Below are 24,406 nucleotides of genomic sequence, written 5' to 3' on the forward strand. Positions count from 1 at the left end.
GAGCAACAAGAATGATTAAAGGTCTTGAGAACATGACCTATGAAGGAAGGCTGAAAGAATTGGGTTTGTTTAGTTTGGAAAAGAGAAGACTGAGAGGGGACATGATAGCAGTTTTTAAGTACCTAAAAGAGTGTCATAAGGAGGAGGGAGAAAACTTGTTCACCTTAGCCTCTAAGGATAGAACAAGAAGCAATGGGCTTAAACTGCAGCAAGGGAGGTTTAGGTTGGACATTAGGAAAAAGTTCCTAACTGTCCGGGTGTTAAACACTGGAATAAATTGCCTAGGGAGGTTGTGGAATCTCCATCTCTGGAGATATTTAAGAGTAGGTTAGATAAATGTCTATCAGGGATGGTCTAGACAGTATTTGGTCCTGCCATGTGGGCAGGGGACTGGACTCGATGACCTCTCGAGGTCCCTTCCAGTCCTAGAATCTATAAGCTTCAGGGAACAGATTTGTTTGTTTGTTCGTTTTTAAAAAAGGATTTCTGAACTAAGGGGAAATTTCTCCAAGGGTCACATGAAAGAAAGCAGAAGTGGGTGTCACAGACAAAGGGAGGGGAGATGGAGAAAATGAATGCAGATGAGGAGACGCTTGACTCATGCAGAGGAGAGAGAAAAGCCTCTGCAGCTTCAAGTAAGAAAAGACATGGTCAGGGAAGTGGGAAAGGATGATCCTGGCAGCTGCATGGTAAATGGCCTGTTGCTGGGATAACAACACTGAGGTGACACCAGGCTTGTGTCTGACTTGTAATGTGGTAATGTCAAAGAGACTTACCTCTCACTATTCTACATGCGTTAGGTATGAACTAGGGAAGAGATCCACACTCCTCTGAGCTTCGCTCCTGCAGAGAGGTCAAATTCTCATTTTTCTCTTTCCAAAACCATCAGAAACGGCATCCCTGCTCCTCTTATAGTCTACAACTGGCCTTACTCCCACAGCTGCTTAGCCTTTAAATCAGAACATTGGCATTTTCCAGATCTGGCTGCCAGATGAATGCTTAGGAGGCATGTTTTATTGATGGTGCTTGCCCCAGGGAGAAAAACAGTTAAGATGACTTCTATTCAAACAAAAACACAGCTTACTCCCGCCCTCCCCAACTGCCTTCCATTGACATAGGCTCTAACTTTCACCTTTGGGTCTGAAACTTTCCAGCTCTCACCACAGACATGAGGAGTGGTTGTTGGGTTGGTTGTGTCTGGGGTGTGGGTTTTTTGGTAAATTCTGGTGAAATGAATTGAGCTGCATTTGAATTATTGAGCACATGCAGCTCAGCACTGCCATTAAGCTTCTTGCTCCTAGTTTCAGCGTCGTCTAGCTTGTGGCAAGAGCTGCCTGAACAAGAGGCTAAGTAGGAAAGGAACTAGCAAACTGACAATTTGAATGATGCGAGGGGAGGGATTTGTAAATGTCTAATTGAAACAAGGGCAAAATCTTTCCACCACAAAGTGAGACTGTAAACACTGCATTCATCCTGCTAGTGGGAATCTCCACCACCTAAGTAAGTTTGAATGGGTAGTATGGTGTCTTACTTCTCACCCCAATCAATTATCTGTTACACAGAGGACCTAGGGTCCATCCACTCCCACTCGATGAGATGGGGAAGGAGGCACTGCAATGACAGAGCAAGGGAAGCCTCTCTCATGCACAACAGCCCCAACATGGACATACCAAAGAGAGGAAGGCAGACCATTGATGTCAATGAGTCACCATGCTCAACAATATTTCAGGAGGTACTGAGAAGTGGGGCAGAGTTCCCAGGCTATGACTTCAGCCACTGATTTTTTTTTTAAGGTACCAGAGCTCAAGCCAAACACGGACTCAGAAAGAAGACAACAGGAGCAGCATTGGACCCATTAAGTCAAATAAAACCTTTCTTATCCTATTAATGCCTTTAATGTTTTAGTTAGTGTGTGGCAAGGCCATTTCTGTCTCTACTGTAGATAAAACCCAACAGATTAATTCTTTCTTCAAAACTTTCTGAAATCAGATTTGGGTTGAGAGGCTATTGTGCTCATCTATATTTGTTCAGATTATAAGAAGACAAGTTAATATATTTTATTTCACAACACAGACTATACATAATTTTTCTTTTACACATATTAAATGAAATACATAGATTACATAGTTTACATGGAATTGAAAAGTAATACATAGTAAGACACAGTAAGTGATACAGTATCCACAATATTAAATTAACATTATTCACAAACTTATTTAAAATGTAAAAACAACCCCACACATTTGCAGACACTGAATATCTCCAACTTCCAATCAGTATCTAGGATTGTTTTTTCAAAGGCAGTCAGGATTATAATGCACAGAGACAACATCTTGCTGACAAAATGTAAAACATGACAAAATAAAAATCCTCTTATAAAAGTCCCACTGAAGCACTATCTGTAAACTCATACTAAACCTGTGAAAGTAAAATGACCAAAAATTCTTGTCCTGGAAAGTAACATCCATCTGAAGATCTGTATAAAATACATAAATATAATTCCCAGATCAGACTCATCTTATCCACAGAAAGAAAAATGAAACAACCTTGAAGGTTTGTTTTTAAAAATTTTAAACAATTAAAAATTTAAAAACCATCTTTGATCTCCTCTATAGTGCAAGGGACAATCCAAAAAGCATTACAAAACTTTATTCTTTTTTGAAGCTGTAAGTAACCATATAGATCAGCATAACTACAAGGTTCAGTACTGCCAGTGATCACTTAAGCCAGCTGTGTCCAAAGTGTCCCGGGCGCTAGCTCACAGAGGCTCTGGATGTGTTGGGAGAACTTCATGCTATATTCTGTGCTTTGTATCATTGCCCTTTCTGGCTGGTGAGCAGTTGTATGACCCAGTACTTCTGCACTGAGCTTTCCCACCCAGGAAGCACAAGGATTCTAAGCACAGGATATGGCATGAAGTTCTTCCAACACACCCACAGACTCTAAGCAACCTTGGCTGAAACTCAAGCAGGGGAAACCCTGCCTCCATAGACATACTTAGTCCCAATCTGATCCATTTTACCCCCAAAATGACCTGCATTACCTTACAACAGAAGGGACTCGTATTGGCAACCAGGTGCAGACAACCCAGATTAGCCAAGCTATCCACCACCAGGAACTGATCCACCAACAGACCTTACAGATGCTACGATGGAGATAAACATTTCTTTGCCTCCTGCACTACCACAGCATGAGAATTCAAGAAATCTGTGTGATGCAAACTATCAGCTTTGGCATGAGACTTTCACCACCAGCGCATCTGTCTTCCTTATCATGTCATTTCCCCCAGGTCATCCATAAGCCAGGGTGACCTGTGAAGATAAGCTGGGGGAAAGAGTGTGCCTCGTGACCACTATTGCTGGCTGAGGCCAAAAGATCACGGCCTTCCACCAGGTTTGTAGAATCAAGTCCTAATTTAAGATGAAGAACAGGAAGAGACACAGATATGATGTAGTCCTCAGGATCTGGCAAGTCCACCAGTAAGCCCCTCAGAATCCCAAAGTACGGGCATCCTTGGCCTAAATTCATTACATTCCTAAAAACAACCTACAAGAACTATGAACTGATTGTGTAAATTGATGTTACTTTAAAAAAAATGACTAATGCTCTATAGGGAGTAAAAGGAGAGTGGTGAAACAAAGGGAGATGCAAAAGAGGAGGGGAGCAACAATAGAAATAAGACAACTCTGTTTGACTCAAGGACACCTCTTCAGTGTCTTTATAGCAGCTGCCAGCCGATAACTTCCAGGGATTTTTTAAATGAAGGCAGTGTATTCTGGCTCTCAATATAGATGTTGAATCTCCTGCATACGAGATAAACTTCCTAAACCTAGAGCATTTAAGTAGACTATATATGTATGATGTAGAGGTTAGAACAAAGGGCAGGGAACAAGGAAGAATCCAGTCACAGTCATTACCTCAATGTGTGTCCTCAGGCTAGTCACTTGATCTCCTTATGCCTCTTACAGCTGGAAAACTGGAATGGGAGAGGAGGGGAGCAGGAGCTCACTGAAATCGTCATTCATAACTAGAGTGGGGAAATAAGTTATGAAATCAAAAACCCCTCCCAGTTCCAGGTTTGTAATAAAAAGTGCATGCTAAAAGCACTGAGAAGGATGCATTATAGAAAAATACAGCAGAATGTGGATATTCAGTCATGAAGCATAAAAATATATTGGAAACAGTAAACAAGAAAACTGGTCAATTACTGCCATGACTTTTACAAGGTATAAATCATGATAATTTGCCCCCAAAAGTTTCAGTACAATTTGATTTATTACTGTTTAAACACAGTAACTGTTTAAAAAAATAGATTTAAAGTACCACTAACCCTTTTGAGTTTAGCAAAGCGTCTGTGTTAAAATGGCACTAAAGCTAGCCAGGCTGTGTATTCGGTCAAATTAACGCATTCTTGGATACACAGGAGGCTTTGGCTCTTATTTTCAAGGACTTGTATTACCCAGCTCCACTATGCTGACTGCTATGTCTTGCGGTTTAATCAATCGTCATTCTAAGCAAAGATGTGTCGAAATACATTTCAATTAGATTGCCCAGGACATGGTTAGATCCTCTTTAGGGATCAAGGAATCAAGGAAGAGTTCCTGTAAATATAACAGACTAAACTTTGTATTTGTTGGAATAGTTTCAGGTTATGCCTATTTGTCTAAACTGAAAAAAAAATAAATCATACAAGCTAAAGCAAACCTCCCTGCAAGAATCCAGAAACCAATTGCTGATAATCACGAAAGAGTTACGTTCTTCAATGGAAGTTTTCCACACATAACATTCCTAAACAATTGCTGCACTTGGGAGCACTATAACAACTGAATAGACATGGTTACTTTATACAGGAGTGTTTGTGTCTCCAAGTTTTACCCCCTTAATCTGAAACTCTTCTTTCTGTATAGGTTCCAGAAATTAAATCCCCTCCCCCATAAGTTTCTCCCCTAACACAGGAGAGACATGCTCTAAAAATCATTCCCCTGGCAAATGTTCACAATCATTTTCATGGGTTAGCAGTAATCCAATTAGTTCCAAATATCCACAAGCTCGTCTGTTCCACTCATCTGAATCTTTCGAGACTCCAGAATGGATGATTAGTTGAACTATATTTTACAATTGAATAGGAAATATTTTAAGTGTCTGTACCAGCCAAACACACATACATTAGGATACAGAATGTTCAGTTTCTGAAGCACATCTTGGCTAACTATGTTCAAGAGGAACATTATTACTGAAAAAACTCAGTGATCAAGATTTCAAATAATGTTGACATACACAAGCTTTTTAAATACATGAGGGATAGTCTAGTGGTTTGAGCACAAGGATGGGGAACCAGGATCTCCTGCATGCTCACCCTAGCTCAAACTCTATCTGTGGACTTGGACAAGTCATTTAATCTGTCTGACTCAGTTGCCTTATCTGTAAAATAGAAAGGCTAGCTAGTGACTTGAAACGGCTATTGTGAGAATTCAGTTGTCAATATTTGTAAACTGCTTTGAAGATTAAACATACCACTCAGGGCTATGTATTTTAATTATTTTACAAGCACAATTCCCACTGACAGTAACAGGAGTACTGCATGTGTAGAGAGACGAGACCTCGAAATGTCCATACCTGGCTCTAAGAACTACATATTTAAAAAGTCACCATGGCACATTTGATTATGATCCAGGAAAGCACTTAAACACATTCTTAATGTCAAACATATTCCATCAAAATCTATGGGCTTGTTTGCTGGATTGGGGCCTACATGAATTACATTTGGGGCCTACATGAATTACATTTTAGACACATTTATCCCCTTTTGAATTACACTGCAAATGTAAATTGATACTTCTTCTCATTCTCAATGATTCATCTAAATAATTATAGAAAAGACCTAGTATATAATAACTGTGTTAAATAAAAGATGTTTCAGAAAGGTAATACATCTAGAAATACAAAATTACGGTCAATGTGCCATTCTTCATTTATGCCCTCAAACAAATGCACACACCATTTACTGTGGATTTTTGTGCAGCTCAATTTAGATACATTAAAATATCTTTCACACATAACACTGATGCTGGCTACGTGGAGGGCTTTAAGGTTCATCGGTGTCCCGTGTGGAAAAAAATTATTATAAACCTCCTCCCTGAGTTTCTGGCAAGAGCATCCCGAAGCTCCTGCGCTAGTCTCCGCTTCAGTGAGTGCTTGAAGCTGGGAAAGCCAAAGTAAGAAAAGATGCCTACAGCTTTCAGGTTAATGAAGTAATTCTTTGTTGTTACTAGATTGTATAGTATTTCTCTGATAGACTCCCTACATCTCTACACAGTCTGTCGGGGGACTCCAGGACATTTTTGCTGTACAAATGTGAATCTTATTGCTTCTACCGTTGGCAATACTTTAAAAAAAAAAAGTTACATGCTATGTTGAATGTAAAGAACAGATCAGGAATTAAGGGTTAGGTTTCAAAACAGTTTGCAAAAACAAATCAAGGGTCTCAATGGAAAAACAGGAACAGGGAAGGGCGGAGGGAAAGAAGTAAACTGTGCCAGTGGCTGTTAGCCAGTCTGCATCATCAGTCAACAAATATGCTAGCACCTTCCCAGGGGAACAAAATCTCTGCGCCCATGATATAAAGTGTATAATTTTTGTCCCAACAAATTCCAACCATTAATTGCCACCTATTTGAATCCACTATTTAGCTGTCTGTACAGGTAACGTGTTCTGCACTGTATCACAGCCATGCGACCCTCATGTAGTATTGTGGTATGTAGGCAAAAAGGGCCATTATGCGCAGCACAAGGAAGGCTCTGCCTCATTCTGTTACATTCTTTGGTCCTACAAATCTTTAGTTACCATTCAAGAAACAACTGTCAACTTGTCGGGATACTAAAACATACCTTTCTTAAAGTAAAATAAACCTCATCCCATTCCCGGTGGTTTTTATAGATATACAATTTTAAAATTTAACACTTGGCGTTTTTCATATTAAGCTCTCAAAGTGCATCACAAAGATGAGGAGGTATCATTATTCCCTTTTTACAGATGGGAAACTGAAGCACGAAGAGGTTAAGCAACTTGCCCAAGGCCACACAAGAAGTTAGCTGGAAAACCGATAATAGGGTAGGTGTCTCTTTGCTCTGTTCAAACCATTGGTCAATGCATATATAGAGGTTTTTTAAGAGACTAATAATTTTAATGCAAATATTTGGGCATGCAGCAACCTAAAAAATAATTAAACAGAACTCGGTTTTTAACAATTTCTCTCCCCCAAATCATCACAATTAACAGAGATTTCACTGTAATCTAGGTTTTGCAATTTGCACAATGAAAACATTTGGAATTTTTATACAAAATATTCCACTCACTATTAGCAGGTTCCCTTCGGCATCACTGGAGAACCAAAAAATGATAGGCATCCTCTCCAAAGATGCTGCGAAAGATGCACCATACTTTTAGGTACGTACATTTTGGGCTAAACAGGCTGCACTTACTGTTCCTTTGACAACAGGCAGGGCAGCATGACTTTCATAACAAAACTATGTTGATGACATGAAACAACCACATGATCCATTTATCAGAATGGAACGGAGGCCCTGATATTTATCCAGATAAGCGACAGATTCTGCACAGAAAAGATACCTTACAAGTGCTCAGATACTACAGTGACAGAGTGGTATAAATACTTTTAGGGTGTGTCTACACTTTAATGCTGCAGCTGCACTGCTATAGCACTTCAGTTTAGACACTACTACCTACACCGATGGTGTAGGTAATCCACCTCCCCAAGAGGCAGTAGCTAGGTCAATAGAAGAATTCTTCTATCGCTGTCTACACAGGGGTTAGGTTAGTATGTTTCTCAGCTATGTTTCTCAGGGGGTGTGAGAGATGTAGCTATACAAATATAAGTTCCTAGTGTAGACCAGCCTTTGGACTAGGCAGAGATAGAGAAATAGGCAGATAGGAGGAGAGATCTGCACGGACATAACTGACTAGAGATAGAGTGTTTGATTAAGGGCTTGTCTACACAGGGACATCCAGGAAAATTAATCTGAGTTAGCTAAAAGTGTGAATATGAAGTGGATTAGTTAAACCAAATTAAAACCCTGCGAGAACTTCTTTATACAAAATAGCAATGGCCTTAATTCAGTTTGGAAGTGAACTAAAAGATAAAGTGGCCTTAATTCAGTTTAATTCTGAATAACAGCACCCACAAAGAGATTTAATGAAGTTTAACTAATCCACTTTAAAGTCACACCTTTAATTATCTGGATTAATTTTCTTGGATGTGCCTGGGTATATAAGCCCTAAGAGAGGTTCTAAGGTCACTGAAAAAAATCCATTGTTATGCAGATGTTTGGAGTCATTCTACATCTATACAGCATTCATTAAATATATATGAGGGTTAACAGATCAGTGTTTTGTTTTGTTTTTTTCCAAATTTAGAACTTGCAAAATGTGATGGTATACGCCAAGAAAAAGTCAAGTCAATAAAGTTATTTAAAGCAGTTACGGAGTATACTCCCCTGACATCCTCCTGCACAATTCTTCTCAGTTTCTGTCAAAAAATGAACACGTATTAGGCAGTAACAATATCTAAATCACGGTAAAATATTTTGTTTAGAACAAGTCCAGCCAATAGCAATATTAACTCTCACAAATTAAATCACAAGACACAGAAAGTATGCTCATAATGAAAGCACAATGGCTCTTATGTCTGGGGTTTTCTTTAAACTGGATTTAAAGTTTTCAATATCTGGTAGAGCATGTGGTAATTAAGGGCTTTAATTAAGATACAAATGATACAAGAACAAGATTTTCTTCCTCCTGTCCATTTCTTTTTAATATAGTGAACCAGAATAAGTTGCCATATAATCTACTGGCACAAATGTTAGTGCCAGAATATTACCACGAGATAAACATGATCAGAAAGAACAAAGTCCCCATTGTAGCTTCTCTTGGGAAATTTCTAAAATGTGATCCTATCACAGTCAAGCCCAAAGGTATGCTTTTAATCACTGCAGCTGAGATTTCCATTTCTGTCAACAATGCTGAAAAGTCAGACCAGAGCAATGTCCCATTTATACAAAGCCATGAGAATTGGGCAAGCACCACTGAACGACCCAGAAAAACCAGTCGTATTTTAACTGAGTCATTAAATAAAGCATTTCTCCTAACAAGAATCTTGGGCTCATAAATTTCAGATTTTGGATCTGAAGGGGGCTGTTTAGTAGAAAGTTCAGTCTGTGGCTTAGGGATCCCTTCCCCTCCAAAGAAACCAAAGTTGAGGAGCCAGCTGATAAGTGAAGGACTCATTCAAGTCTTCACTCAACTTAGGGCTTGTCTACACGACAACATTCGTCAACTTTATCTAATTCGACCTGGAGTGTCCGAATTAATTAAGTCGACTGTGCATGGCCACACCATGCTCATTGTCTCAATGGAATGCGTCCTCACTAGCAGTGCCTGCATCGATGCACAAAGCTGTGCATTATGGGTAGCTACCCCAAAGTGCAACTTGCCGCAGTGTGTTTTGGGAAGTTTGTGCAATGCCTCATGGGAGCAAAACGTTGCAAGGGAGAATGGGAACATTGCGTCGGCATCCCATGATGCACCGTCCTCCCTCCCTCATATCAACGGCAAACCACCCAGTGGCTTTCGTGCCTTAAAACTGCCGCATGTACGCCGTAACCCCAGAAGCATGGAGCCTGCTCAGTTGCGCACTCTTGCTGTGAGCATCTCAAACACCTCACGCCTTCTCCTGCAGTATTTCCAGAGCTGAAGTAGAGTTCGCCACACGGAACATAGCAATGTCCTGCAAGCAGCCCTGCTGCAAGCCATTGGGGGAAAAAACAAACAAACAATTCACAGTTGCTGCTGGCAGTCACAGAGCAGCTGCACTCTGTTGAGAGCCGTTTCTGGTCCCATGAAACAAGCACTGACTGGTGGGACTGCATCGTTTTGCAGGTATGGGATGATGAGCAGTGGCTGCAGAACTTTCGAATGTGGAAGGCCACCTTCCAGGAACTTTGTGCAGAGCTTTCCCCTTCCCTGCGGTTCAGCAACACAAAAATGAGAGCTGCTCTGACAGTGGAGAAGCAAGTGGTGATCGCTATTTGGAAGCTTGCAATGCCAAACAATTACCAGTCAGTGGGGAATCAATTTGGAGCAGGTAAAATCAACCGTGGGAGCTGCTGTGCTCCAAGTGTGCAGGGCCATTAATCGACTTCTGCTACAAAAGGTAGTGAGTCTAGGAAATGTGCAGGACATAGTGGATGGTTTTGCAGCAATGGGGTTCCCTAACTGCAGTAGGGCGACAGATGGCACGCATATCCCCATCTTGGCACCAGACCACCCTGCCAAAAAGAGTACATAAATCGATGTTGAGCTGCCTATAGTTATCCTGGGGGGCCCAGCCTACCCCTTGCTTCCATGGCTCATGAAGCCATATACCGGCCGTCTGGACAGCAATAAGAAACGGTTCAGCTATAGGCTCAGCCAGTGCAGAACGATGGTTGAATGTGCCTCTGGTCGTTTGAAAGGGCGCTGGAGAAGTTTACTAACAAGGTTGGACCTTAGTGAAGAGAACATCCCCATGGTTATAGCTGCCTGCTGTGTGCTCCATACCTGTGGGAAAAAAAGGGGGGGGAATTTTCCGCAGGGGTGGGCAGTTGAGGCAGATCACATGGCAGCCATTTTTGAGCAGCCAGACACCAGGGCAATAAGAAGAGCACAGCAAGGGGCGCTGCGTATCCACGAGGCTTTGAAAAGCTGTTTCAATAATGAGTCACAGTAACGTGAGCTGCTTGTCTGCATTGTGCTTTCCCAAACCTTCACTTGGCTTGTATCACTGTCCCTGTAAAGCCAACCCCCCACCCAAGCCCACTGTTTCTACTCAATAAAGAACACTTGTTTCTGGAATCCATTTATGTACATTATTTAACAACCATAAGTCAAGAGGGAAAACAGACAAAAAAATTAGCCTTGGGGAAAAGGGGTTGTAAAGTTGGAACAGGAGAAACATTTCTAGCTGTGTAACATAACGCCGCATTCTAGACCATCAAAGGTCTGTGAATGGATACCTTCTGTTCCTTGTACCCTCCTCCCGAGATAATTGAAAGGGATAATGGACTTTTCTCCCAAGCCTCAGGGAACGCTTTGGGGAGGGTGATTCTGTGCAAGGCGATGCTGGCTGGCTGTCCACCGGGGTCTGCAGAGGTACTCTACCCTCCTGCTTCTGTTCCTGCAGTTCAGCCAGATGCCTCAACATGCCTGCTTGGTCACAATCCGAAGCATCTCATCCTGCGCCGCACACTCTTGCTCAGTGGAAGCTTTCCTGCTCTCCCTGTCCATGTCTAACTTCTCAGATAGTGAAATCCTCCACCCTCTCAGCTCTGTGTTAGCTGTCCCAGAGGCGTTCATTATCTCAGTGAACATGTCCTCCCGTGTTCTCTTTTGCCTTCTTCTAATCAGCGAAAGTCTGCTTTCAAGTGTTGATGACGTGCCAAAGGACACATTTTCAGCTGGGGGTCAGTCATGGGAAAAGAGAAAGGAGCCATTGTACATGCATAAAATGTTTCCATGGCAAGGCCGTTTTCATTAAAACAAAACAAAACAAATAAAACCACCCTTATTACACTAGGTGCAAGCCATAACAATCAGAATCTGTAACCATTCACTGCACCGTTTTGCTGTTCTAGCCATGGTGAATAGCTCCTCCTCTCCCCACCAGTCATGGGTGACTGCACTTTTAATGAAGTTTATGGCAGGCTCATGTCGGGAGCAGAGGTAGCTAGTCAAACAATGGCCCTGCCCCATAGTACCACGGAAAGCTGTTTACAAACAGGGCAGGGCGGGGGGTTGGCATTTTCACTCTCAAATTGCAGAATCTCACATATGGGGCCCCAGTCCCCTAACAGCCACTTAAACTACTTGCCAACCCATGCCGAGCACAGTAAAGGCACCTTAGCAGCCACGTGGTTTGGCGATCCGGAATGTGGGGTTGGGGAGGAGGGCTACATGCTTTTTTTTTCTTGTAAGAGCACTTTTAATGAGAACTTCCCCCATTTCCCCTAGGCGACCCTATGTGATATCAGTCTCCTGAGGATAACAGAGATGGAAAGGAAGTAGATGCTGCAAGCATCTGGGTATAGACCCGGTCCTTATGCTGCTATGCTGTGTACCACAATGATGCTAGCAGAATTAATTCAGGAGTTGCGTGGGAAAGTGTCCTATCATGGTGGAAGAAATAAGACTGCGCTGCCCAGAAACCTTCTGCAAAGGATTGCAGAGTACCTCCATGAAAGTTTTCTAGAGATATCCATGGAGGATTCCCGGACTATCCCAGTCCACATAAAAAGTAGTTTCCGGGGGCCACCCTCTGCATAGCTGGAGCAGCCTCTTGTAAGCAAAAAACCACAGCACCTCGTTTTTTCTTCACAGTAAACATGCAATACCACCGAATGTGTGCACCTGCTAAAGTTTAACTGGACTTTGACTGTAACTGTATACTCACCAGAGGTGCCTTCCCCGGCATCACGGTTGGTCACTGTGATGTCCTGTGACCTACAGGGCTCCAGGGTTAAAAATGTTTTCTGGCTCTCGGGGAGAATGGATCCACCGCTCACCTGTCTCCCATTCTCCTCCTCTTCCTCATCCACCATATCATCCTCCTTGTTGTCCCTAGACATTCACACCTGTGAGGTGTCCACGTTGCTTGCGGGGGTACTGGTAGGGTCACCCTGGAGAATCACATACAGCTCGTTGTAGAACCGGCATGTGTGGGGCTCAGCACCAGAACGACTGTTTACCTCCCTTGCCTTCTGGTACTCTTGGCGAAGTTCTTTTATTTTCACATGGCAGTGCTGTGTGCCCCTCGTATAGCCCTTCTCCCCCATTCCACGAGCGATCTTTGCATAGATGTCAGCGTTTCTTCTGCTGGATCGGAGATCTGCCTGCACAGACTTCTCACACAGTGATGAGATCCACCACCTCCCATGCAGACCAGGCTGGAGAGCATTTAGGGCATGTAGTCTCCATGATCAGCTGTGCTCAAGTTAGCATGCTCCCAATGCTGATCAAACAGGAAATGGGAAATCAAAAATTCCCAGGATTTTAGCAGGGGAGGGGCTGTTTCCTGTGTACCTGGCTGCAGTGCAGCAGAGTTGAGAATGATCTCAAGAGTGGTCACAGATGAGCATTGTGGGACACCACCTGGAGGCCAATTAAGTCGAATTACACAACGCTGCATCTGCACTACCTTGCAGTCAACCCATGAAAATCAAATTAAGTGCTATGCCTCTCGCAGAGGTGGATTACAGAAGTCAACATTGAGACGACTTGGTCGGCGTAAAGGACCCAGTAGTGTATGCACATACATTAACAGGTCGACTTAAGGCGGCTTCCTTTGACCTACCTCTGTAGTGCAGACCAAGCCTTAGTGAAACTACCTTGGTTAGTTTCATTTGCCATTTCTAGATTGTTTTAGTTTTAGAGTCTCATGCACTAGCAGGGTGTTGCTGTTTTTCCTCAGACTGAAGGGGAATCCTAACCTTTAAAAAAAGATTCAAAGACATGTTTTTATCATCTTCCTTTCCAAAAACCTAAATTCTAATCCTAAACCTGAGCACTTGACAAGGTTCCTTTACAAAGATACACAAAGTTATGAGCTCCCAAGTACAGCCTTATAAAGAAGATTTACTGTAATCTCCTAACTTAAACAGTATGGGTGAGGGCTAATCAAGTTTTTTGTTCAGAACATGCTATTCAAAGATTCTTACTGAAATTCTTGATAAACATGTTAAATGCAAGTTGCCTTCCCAAAGATCTTTTTGGTCAACAAATTAGATTAATCAACCCAATGAAATGTAACATGAGGGCCTACAATTTACATTAATATTTCCAAGATTAAATTTTGAGGCCAACCCAAGTGACTTTCTTGAAATAGTGGAGATGATTTGAGATACTCCATATTATAGTAATGTTTCCAGGATTTAAATATATTCCTACATTTTGGATAAAATTATGTATTTCAGCTTTCAAGAGAGACATTTACAAATTTCAGTATTTCAACTATCACTTTCAGGGAAGGAAGATGACCCTGGGATAGCCTCTTTCAATCTAAAAGAAAATGTGCTACAAAGACACATTAGCTGGTAATTGGAGAAATCTTTAAAGATTAATTACAAAGTCAACAATTACACTTCTTATTGCTACAAGCAGGGAGGACAACAGGGATATTCATCATGTAACTTAATTTTTTTTTCAGGGCTTAGCTAATAACCTTTCACCATCCAGCTTCCATTTCAGAATAATGTGGAATTATCATTGGATCTGGAAGAGTTACGTTTACAGTAATTCATGTGTTGAGTGTCCATCTTATCCTTGCTAACTGGGGCATACCAGTAGGGTTCTCCCATTTTCCAAAAGCCTTTCCAAATGACCATTTTGTATACAGCTTCTTTTTTGTAGGTGTAGTAAATATTTAGAATTTCTAATGCTGAGAACAGGCTTTTTGTGAATTGTAATTTGTCCTAAATGTATTAAAGAATGTAGCCTGAATTTGTTAGATGTTCTTTTGGTCATAAAAATGGAAATAACTGAATTATTATAATACAGATTTACAATGCAGATTCTCAATAAAGCTAAGTTTTGAAAAACTGAAATAATCACAACCAACATTAACATTAGGACATTCTTCCCTTATTTATTTAAATTACCAGGTATTTCTGAGTTGCATTGTCAATATCTTTGTACTGGAGTGGCATTTGGCTTTATAGAGTGATCAATCTAGCAGAAGTGACTAAAACCATTACACCAGCTGGTAAAATTGAAGCCACAGATGTTCTCAAATGGTGCTGCTACCACCACCAGCAGCCATGACTTTCCTCGAAAGTGAGTGAAAGTTGCACTGTCCACTTTTCAGACCCTGCCATTACAGAAAAGGCACCAAGCAGGTGGGCACCTTTCAGAAGGTGTCAAGTTAAGATACCTGAGCCAACAATCTTGTTTCAGGCTAGTTTTTCAAGACGTTATCATGTAACAGGTTCCCATTTGCTGAACAGCTAAGCATTAGCCAACATTTCAGCAGGTCATTTCCAGTGCATCTCAGCAGCAATGCATTTCCAGAGACATATTGCAAAAGGTAATATTAAAAGCAATTGTTGTCTAGAAAAAACTTTTTATGCACTTTCTGAAAAGAATAACTCACCACCAAGTAATCTTGAATTCATAGATGGGGCGCTTGCAGTAATAATGGTTTATCAGATGTTTATCACACACACCAATGCACTGATGATCCACAGTAATTCCCTTGTCTGACAGGTCTGTCACAATACAGTGCAGAAGATCGTATACATCAGCTACAGCCTCCCAGGGGCCAAAAGATACATCTACTTCACAGTGATGTTCAAACAGTTTTGTCTCGCTTTCACTTCTTTCAAAACGTAGAGAGTTGAAAAGTGGACACTCATATGGGGTGATGGGCATTTCTTCCTTGAAAACACAGATCTTCAACTTTGCAAATCTTGCTTTTCTCTGCATGGCTCTAAGCTTAGCTATTTCAATTATCCGCTCCAAGTGTTCTAAACAACAACAAAAGTAATAAACAGTGAATGTCATGTGAGGAACAGAACACAATGTTTTCATGTGGAATCTGATTACTTCATCAAAGTGGCATGAATTAATTATTCTTAAAACAATGCCAGAGGCAACAAAAGATATACTCAAGGGTTGCTTGCAGTTAGATACAGCCTACAATAATGAAATTAGCCATATTCATATTGAGAGTTTATATATGCCTTAAATTCCAGTTAAAAACAACCTTATGATTGCAAGGTTTATGATGACTGCTTGAGCAGTATGCCCGAAGTTCAAGTTGTGAAATAACCAAAGGATCACAAGACTGAGAAAAAGACCAAACAATCTGAGTTAAGTTAGGTGTGAAGTCACATGTATGGCATTATTCTCTTCGATTCAAGACCAGCCTTATACTGGCTTATTTTTAATATAAACCGTGTTCAGATAAGATCTCTTGGGTAATGCTATTATGTGCTACAAGGAACAATGCAAAACACAGTAGTTTTGCTATTGTCTCAAAAAAATTGATTGTGTTGCCTGTAAGCTCTTTGAGGCAGGGGCCTGTTTATTGTATGTCCAAAAAGTATTTAGCTCATTTAGGCACAATACACCTAATAATAAATAGCTGTTGAAACATTTCCTAAAGACCTCGAACACATAACCTCTTACCCAAGGAAAGAGATGCAGGCCCTCAAGAGAACCACCAAAGCAGACTCAAAGAAACAGTTTTGTTCAAGAATCTCTTCTCGCACTTTATGGGCTTGATCCTGCTCTCATTCAAGTCTAAGGAAAAATACTCATCACCTTGAATGATGCAGGTGGAAATGCTGTGTGGAGGCTTCAAAGATGTGAAGAGCTAGGATGTTAGAGCGTAACTACCCAAAAGCAAAGCCAAAAATTTAAGCTTGGAAATGGAAATTAGGGGCCTAATACGTTTGAGGATCTGGGTCAAAATTACTCCAGTGAATAGGAAATAGCATCAGAGCCGCAGGACTTTCTTCCTGTTCATGAAAACCCCCTTTGCATATTTACCTCAGAACACTTAAACACTATTAGAAAGTAAACTCAGTCTTTTGAGCATTATTTATACTACACATACCAAGCTACAATATATATCGTCACTATTCTTTAATTTACCTTTGTAATATGGCATTAAGCCCAGGAAAGCTTGTCTAACTTTTTCTCCCTTAAGAGGCTGGACTTCCTCTAGATTGTCCAGCAATGGTCCTATGGAATAATATTGAGCTTCCTTGTAAACTGACCTCACTCGTTCTCTCGATGGCAGGTCACCAGATCGCAGAAAGTTAAGAACATCTCTAAACAGAAGGGAGGGGGGAATATTATTCAATAACAAGTCTTAACATTTTTTGGGGGGAAAAAAAGAACATAATTGTTAATCTGACATGAAATGGAGACACCATTTTACTCAGTCCAGCAATTTTCAAATTCAGAAGGTAAGAAACAGCTCTCATTCTTATATGAACTGTGAACTCTATTTTCAAATGCACATTTTGAGTGGCATTTTTGAGCCTCCAGCTGGAAAATGTGATGTCTGTGAAGCTAGCAGTGTGGGGACCCCAGTTTAAAAACACAGCAAACAAAACATTCAGGATGCTTTAATCTCTTAAACTGAAACAGGACACAGATTATAGTCTCCCATTGACAACACAGTGATTATAATTGTCATTAAGTACCCGATTTTGCTGAAGAATTATGTGGGCAGATCCTTCGGCCCACTGAAAACCTCACTAACATCAAAGAGCTCCAGGTGGGCGAGTAGTGTCTGGCTGTGGAGTTGTCTTTACAGGATCAGGGCCTTCTGCAATTATTCTGACAACAGAATGAGTGTTTCATTTGAATGTGTTTAACAATAGTTTAGATCAGAATGCTTTGAAGATGGAAAAAACACTTTACAAACATTAACTAATTCATCCTATTAGCGAACATACAACGTGAAACAAAGGACACACCTGCTGCTTGGCCCTTCTTTACAATATTGCAGGAAATATATAAAGTGCTGGTTTGGTTCGATAGTGTATATCACAATTAACTCAGTTTCGAATAAGAGAGTTGCCCGCAGTAAGAAGCTCACAGATGCCAACACTTGTTTTCAAATAAACAAATCAGCTTAATCATACTAGGAAATTCTGTCTTGATATATTTTGGACTTTGTGGTGGATTAAGGAACAGCACTGATTGGCTTTGAAGAGAATTAGGTCCTCAACTGGAGAGATGAAGAACATCCCTCTGGGAAAAAGTATTTTGGAAATGAGGTTAGAATGTCCAACATATATGTCTACAAGCAAAGATCTGATTCTGAAAACACTTACTATCTGGAGTAGCGATTACTGCCAACAAGGGGAACTAAACATCAGCAGAATCATGCTCAAAATAAATAAATAATAAAAAGCAAGCTAATATCTTGTTTGAGACCTTTAGAAGGATAACAGCGCTCTGAATATAACATTGCCAGGCATCAGCAATTTAAAATAAGTTCTTCGACCCCTGCATTTTCCCCCACCTATAATATGTAAACAGGTCTTTTTAAAACAATAAAAGATTATTATGCTTTGCTTTCTCCCTGGTCCAGGGAGTAGATGATCCACGTGCAAAACAAAGATTAATCCTACTACATTTTGCAGAATGTATTTGTTGGAAAGTGAAAATCCCCAAAAGGCATAGCTTTTACGCTAATCTTCAGCTTTCTGAAGTGCATTATAATTCGAGCTGGGCCAGATTTCCAACAACAAATTCTCTTTCAGAGAAAGTCTGGCCATTTTGGATGTGGATAAATATCTGCAGGCTTGAAACAATGCTGCACATTTCATCAGTATGTAGTGTTAATCTGTTCACCTGAAATTCAGATATGTGAAATTCAGGCAAATAAAAATGCAGACAACAGAAAAGAGGAAAAATAAAAAAAGGTAAAAATTTGCAATTTTATCCAAAATGACGAGATTCGGCCCCTCTAAGTATTATAGTATGATTAACAGGGTAGAATATTTTATACTGAAGTCAAGCTTGTAAATGTCAAACACAATACTAGTTGTCATTCTTAACAGCATGTTATACTCTACACTTGGACGAATCTCTACAAATATTCCATTAAACATTTGAAAATTGTGACAACCAAAAGAGGACGTTATCAATTATCTTAGGAACATCACTGCCATGCCCTTTTTAGGGTAAAAACTACAAGATAATACCAACAAAAATCACACACACACACCAAAAAAAGGCCACAATCATGTTGTTACAAGAAATGGTGTCAAATACTCAACTTTTAATGTACGAGCAACTTGGCTCCCTGGATGGAGCTATTTTGTGCGTTTGTATGTACACACACACACACACACACACGCTTACTTTTGCTGAGGACCAAAACATTGTTTAGGGTTTTTTTTGGTAAAGTGAGTTACAATCATTAGTTATGAAATAATAGGGGTTTTGGCACTGCAATGTACCAAGAAGTTTGACAGTTTTCTGGAAGATGTTTTAAAAACTGTAGTTGTATGTTAATCATACTAGTCTTTGATAAAAGATGCAATTCAAATGGGATTGAATTAGAAGACTGCAAACGAATTCTTGCCTTTCTTAAAATTAATGTTTCCTATCACAGTAACAGTTTCAAAATTAGAGTAGTAAGGATAATGCACATACCCAAAGTAAGTTCCGTCTCTGTCAATAAAATATCTGCCTTGAGCATCTGTTGGAATGTAGTGTCTTCCACTAAACATAGCAGCCAACATGGTATCTTCATAACGTCTTAGTGTTGACAGCCTGGTAGCGAAATACATGCCTCCTACATTAAGCGGAACAACTTCTGGGAACTGGAAAAGCAATCATATCACTATTTAAAAATTATTCTGTGGTGCTTCACAAACATGTATATGACAAGATCCCTTGACCCACACAGAGGAGAATCTCTATGAAACACAGGATAAGATTACAGCTCGAAGATGGCACAAAGACACGGTCTGCGAGGAGATCAAAGTCTGAAGGTTTCATAAAGAGCGGAGGAATAGGGAGAGGGCGATCTCCTGGCACAAAGGAAGGAGGAGACTTTTCCAAGCATAAAGCCACTGCATGAAAGGCAGTAACCCAGGAGTGAAACTAGGGAATGAAGGAAGCAGTTCAGAGAAAGAAATGAGCAGGTAACAACTTTTGGCAGATATAGGTCAAGGAAGAGTTGTGCTGAGTTTAGAGGGTAAGAATTACTGATATTTATAATAGGGCAGCAAGCACTTCTTTTTCCAGTGTAGAAGACAGCAGATAAATCCTAACGTGGATGAGGGGAGGGGCTGGGTTTCGAGGGTAATACGCCTGGCTATCAGGCAAAAAAGGAGTTCAGTTTCATTCACCAAGCTAGTTGGCAATGGAAACTAAACCAGAAACTCTTAAGACTTCAGCCTGAGGAATAATGGATTCCCGGACACTGTACAACGCAGGCTCAAATGTGAGCACCTCATCAGCTCAGATGAGAACAGTCTTACAGCACCCTTACCTGCTGAGGCAGCAGAGGCAGTGAGTGCCCTGCCTGAGTTGCAGTAGGAGTGGCAGGGTCTTGGAAATCATCCTCTGCATCTGAACTCGACATGGCATCGTCCAGATTTCCACTGGCTTTGTTCTGCCCTGTGACTACCACCATCCCTCTGGCTCTTGTAACTAGGTCTGCTGGGCAGACAGCCGTGGCAATGCTAAATGAGACAAGACCCAAAATTATCTGGATACTTTCCCTACCAGCTGCAGACAATCACAGGGCTGACAGAGAGACATAATTGTCCTGCTTTTTACAAATAATTTATGACACTGTTATTATTGGGAAGTGAATCATTGTAAGGATGATTATTATTGTGCTGTGAGTCAAGCTCACAGATGCACATATATCTGGAGGAATGCAGTCTGTCCAGCAGTGCCAGGAAATCTCGTCAGACCCAGAGCAGGAGACCCCTGACACTGGCTGAATAAAATGCTGATTTTCATTCGCTGCCCAATTCAGTGTCTGATTGGCTTAGTTCGTTTCAGCAGCAGAGCTGTCATTTCCCAACTGAATTCCAATTAGCTATTGGTTCACCTGCCGCTAAATTGCAATTGGCTGTTTGCAGAGTTGTGTTCTGAAAGCTGTTCTCTTATTGGTTGGACTGCGCTGTAGTAATCCTGTTATTGTTTACAATAATGTTGCAAGATGATTAAATGACTTGACATCTTTCAAAGCAGTTTTGGCTCTGCTGTGTGTTAGTGCAGTAGCTTCAGATGCTTACAGCAGGGCTTTCTGCACATTGTGCCTCACCTGAAGGCTTCTGGTGCAGTTCTACCAAGTCACGTAAAATGTTAACCCCAAAAAACGAGCTAAAAACATGTTGATTAAATTTTTCTGTGAATTGAGTCTCACACCGTTGTGGATTTAGACCAATGCAGCATGATGTGAATAATAAAGGCCTATCTTATGTAACAGAAAAGCGAGGCTGACTAGGTGGAAATACTGTGCTCTCTTCTGTGCAGCATGGGGGGAATTAGTAAGGGAGGGAGCAGGGAAGTCAGAAGGCACCATTGAATCCTCCTCTTCTGCCACCATTCTCTACATTTTGTTTTCTCACCGAGTCTTTTGCTCCTATAAAAAGACTTGTGTACATAGTGCAAGTGGAAAAACACCACAGCTCAAACAACTTATTTTAGATTTCTAGCAGTGCATTAAACATACGCCTACGTTATCCTAATATTTGTGATGGTCTCACTTAAGTTTGTAGCTGGTTTTACATTGTTATTACTCGGGCCGGATACTGGTATTTTGTCATGAATGGGACTGCTCAAAGAAGCAAGCTTCACTCCAAGATTAGGACCTTTGTTTACAGGTCTTATCTTTCTCTCACGTTGGCATTCTAGCCTCATTTCCAACACATCCACAGGGTGTCCCTCCAGCCTGGGGACTGAATTCCCTTCAAAGCCCATCACCACTGCTCCTCAGTCTGTCAGAAAGTAAAGTACAGAAACTCAGCAGGTTTTAGTATAACCAACCTGTGAACTGTATTATTAAACAGTTTTTATTTCCATTTCAGAGGAAGACAGGCTACCAGTAGCCTCTCCCACAACAATTCAGCTCTTTGGAATAAGCTACCATCTGCTTCCACCCCACATTCCTACCCTTTCCGGTTGGGGGAGTACGAGTTCCTGGAGTCTTTTCTCCATTCTTGGATTCCGTCTGCAATAGTCCTTCAGCACCTAGCACGTCAAGTGTCTCTTGTTTTTAAGCTTCTACATTAACAGTAATCTGCTTCCTTATCCAGTGTCACTTATTTATCAAAGCCAGCCTGCTCACAGGTAACAGATACCAGCACGGAGTTATTTAAAAAAATAAATAGTAATAATAAATATGACCAAATCATTTATCTGAAGGGGAGTGAGAGAATGGACTTTACCCTCTCCCACCTGACCAAAAACAACCCTAATTTTGAACTAGCAATCTCTGATGGTCTCCACATATGTCTACAGTAGCCTTTTAAAAAAAAACAAAAACAAAAAAACACCTGCCATCATTAGCACTGCCAGCGTCAGATACGCCAGCGCTCTCAACTTAGCTATGTACTACAATACCTATATGGCCCCCATTATCAAAGAATCTGAGCACTTCACAGTCTTTACTGTGTGTATCCTCATGACACCCCTGTGAGGTAGGGCAGTGCTATTGTCCCGATTTTACAGAGAGGGAACTGAGGCTCAGAGAGGCTAAGTGACTTGCCCAACATCACAGAGGGAGTCTGTGGCAGAACAGATAATTGAAGTTAGGTTTCCCAAGTTAGCATCTGTCACGGGCAATGCTCTGGAACTGCTCCATATGAAGCCAGTCAGGACTCTGGGGGAGCCTCCCCTCTCCGAGCATACTGTCTCCAGGGCAAGAAGCTTACACAGCTTCGACCTTCCTGGGTCTGACCTCGGAGCATTCAGCATCCCCTTCTCAACACCATGCGCTTCTCACAGCGAGTCCGCACAGGCAGGGGTCCTGGGGAAGCCAGTGGGCCCTGCACCCCAACTCTGCAGTCAGACATGACTCTCAGCCAGCCAGTAAAACAGAAGGTTTATTAGACGACAGGAACACAGTCCAAAACAGAGCTTGTAGGTACAGGAAACAGGACCCCTAAGTCAGGTCCATCTTGGGGGCAGGGAGGCCAGGCCCCGGGTCTGGGCTTCCCTCTCTTTCCCCAGCCAGCTCCAAACTGAAACCCACTCCAGTCCCTCCTCTGGCCTTTGTCTCTTTCCCAGGCCAGGAGGCCACCTGATCTCTTTGTTCTCCAACACCTTCAGCCGGCACCTTTGCAAGGGAGGGGCCCAGGCCATCAGTTGCCAGGAGACAGGGTGTCAGCCATTCTCTGTGCAGACAGCATCACACTGGCCCTCTAAGGCTCTGCAACAATCACACACCCTTATCCCACCACCTACATACTTGATACTTAAGACATGCATAGGGGAAACTGAGGCACCCACAAAGTATTCAGAGAAAACATTAAGAACATTCCCACTTTGTCACAGCATCCTAACCATTGAAACATTATTTCTGTATGAGCGTTTTAACCACCATCTAATGGTTACTTAGTAGGCTATGTGAAGTGAGTTTGGTGGTCTGACTCCTGATCCCAGTGGGATCCCAACAGACACTATAGTGATGGACACAGCATAAGAATCCACAGAGAATAGAATTTAAACACTAAAAAAAAAAAAAATCACCAAAACTAGCAACCTTGTTGGCAGCCTCAGCCTTGTTGTAGTCGTGCTGGTCCGAGGATATTAGAGAGACAAGGTGGGTGAGGGAATATCTTTTACTGGGCCAACTAGTGTCAGTGAATGAAACAAGCTTTTGAGCTTACGTAAAGCTCTTCTTCAGGTCTGGGAAAGGTATTCAGAGCGTCCCAGCTAAATACAAGGGTGGAACAAATAATGCGTTAACATGCTGCAAGAGACTATTCAAGGTACAATGGGCAGTTAACATTGACGACTAATTATTTAATGGACTTAGATACTGAACTACCTTCCAGAGGCGAGTCTATACATCCAGCTCAGGTTTGAGGGATACTGAGGGTAGAAAAACTCCCCTTGCTGCCTCCCATGCTGTATCTGTCCTGCAGCTGGAGAACCGCAGTCTCCATGGGCTGACAGTCCAACACCTTTCACTCGCACCAGCTTCCATTAATCCCCAATCCCCTAAAAAAGGTATTTTTAAAAAGACTGAACAAAAATGAAAGCATGGCTTATAATAGCAACAGCCACCTCAGTGTCTTTCCGACAGAAACTGCAATAGATGCAAACAATCAAAATAAGTGTTTCATGAAGCAAGCAACTTTTCTTCTGAAAAGGAAACAATTTAATTTTTCTGCTAGCTGATGTACTGAAAGCAGAATGGACCCCCCCCCCCCCAACCAGCCCCAAAATAAAAATATTTAATTATTCATGATGGGAAATCAGACCTACCGGAAGACTGTATTTTCCATTAATAAACCTCTCAACTTTTAGCTTTGGAATAGCACGTGATGCTAAAGATTTGTTTACTTGAATGCTCCAGCTATATTAACTATGAAGAATTCCCTTCTCTACTACTCCAAAAGCAACAGGCACAGAATACTTTGCATGTGCACACCACTGGGGATATTAACCACTCTCCCAATTCACTTTTAGCATGAAAGGAGGGGTAAAATACCTTAAAAAGTCACTTAGCTACTATATTTTCATATTCCACTGTTTGGAGCCCCTTCTCTTGAAAATAGAATATTTTCCCTCATCAGATTTCCCTAAGCACTGCTTGATACTTACCACCAGTATTTTATCTGATGTTGAAATTAACAAGGTCATTTCT

General features: G+C 41.4%; 1 protein-coding gene across 20 annotated transcripts in view; it reads right to left on the minus strand.

Moving 5' to 3' along the window:
- Positions 1–2,043: 2,043 nt before the first annotated feature.
- The window catches only part of KCTD7 (potassium channel tetramerization domain containing 7), a 45,931-nt gene continuing 23,568 nt past the window's right edge, over positions 2,044–24,406 (minus strand). For 6 of the 20 annotated variants that reach the window (XM_065573359.1, XM_042857812.2, XM_042857811.2 and 3 more), the window contains 5 exons: positions 20,069–20,261; positions 19,225–19,394; positions 16,702–16,880; positions 15,197–15,569; positions 2,044–12,728 (listed from right to left, as the gene is read on the minus strand). In XM_065573359.1, the coding sequence (XP_065429431.1) occupies positions 12,611–12,728; positions 15,197–15,569; positions 16,702–16,880; positions 19,225–19,394; positions 20,069–20,212 (984 nt within the window). In that variant the 5' untranslated portion in view covers positions 20,213–20,261 and the 3' untranslated portion in view covers positions 2,044–12,610. Of the gene's footprint in view, positions 13,539–14,669; positions 15,570–16,701; positions 16,881–19,224; positions 19,395–20,068; positions 20,262–24,406 lie in introns of those variants that run through there. The other 14 variants (XR_006176266.2, XR_010593910.1, XR_010593912.1 and 11 more) reach the window with 9 other exon arrangements.

Source organism: Chrysemys picta, chromosome 19 (genome assembly GCF_011386835.1).
Source record: "Chrysemys picta bellii isolate R12L10 chromosome 19, ASM1138683v2, whole genome shotgun sequence".
Classification (NCBI taxonomy): domain Eukaryota; kingdom Metazoa; phylum Chordata; order Testudines; family Emydidae; genus Chrysemys; species Chrysemys picta.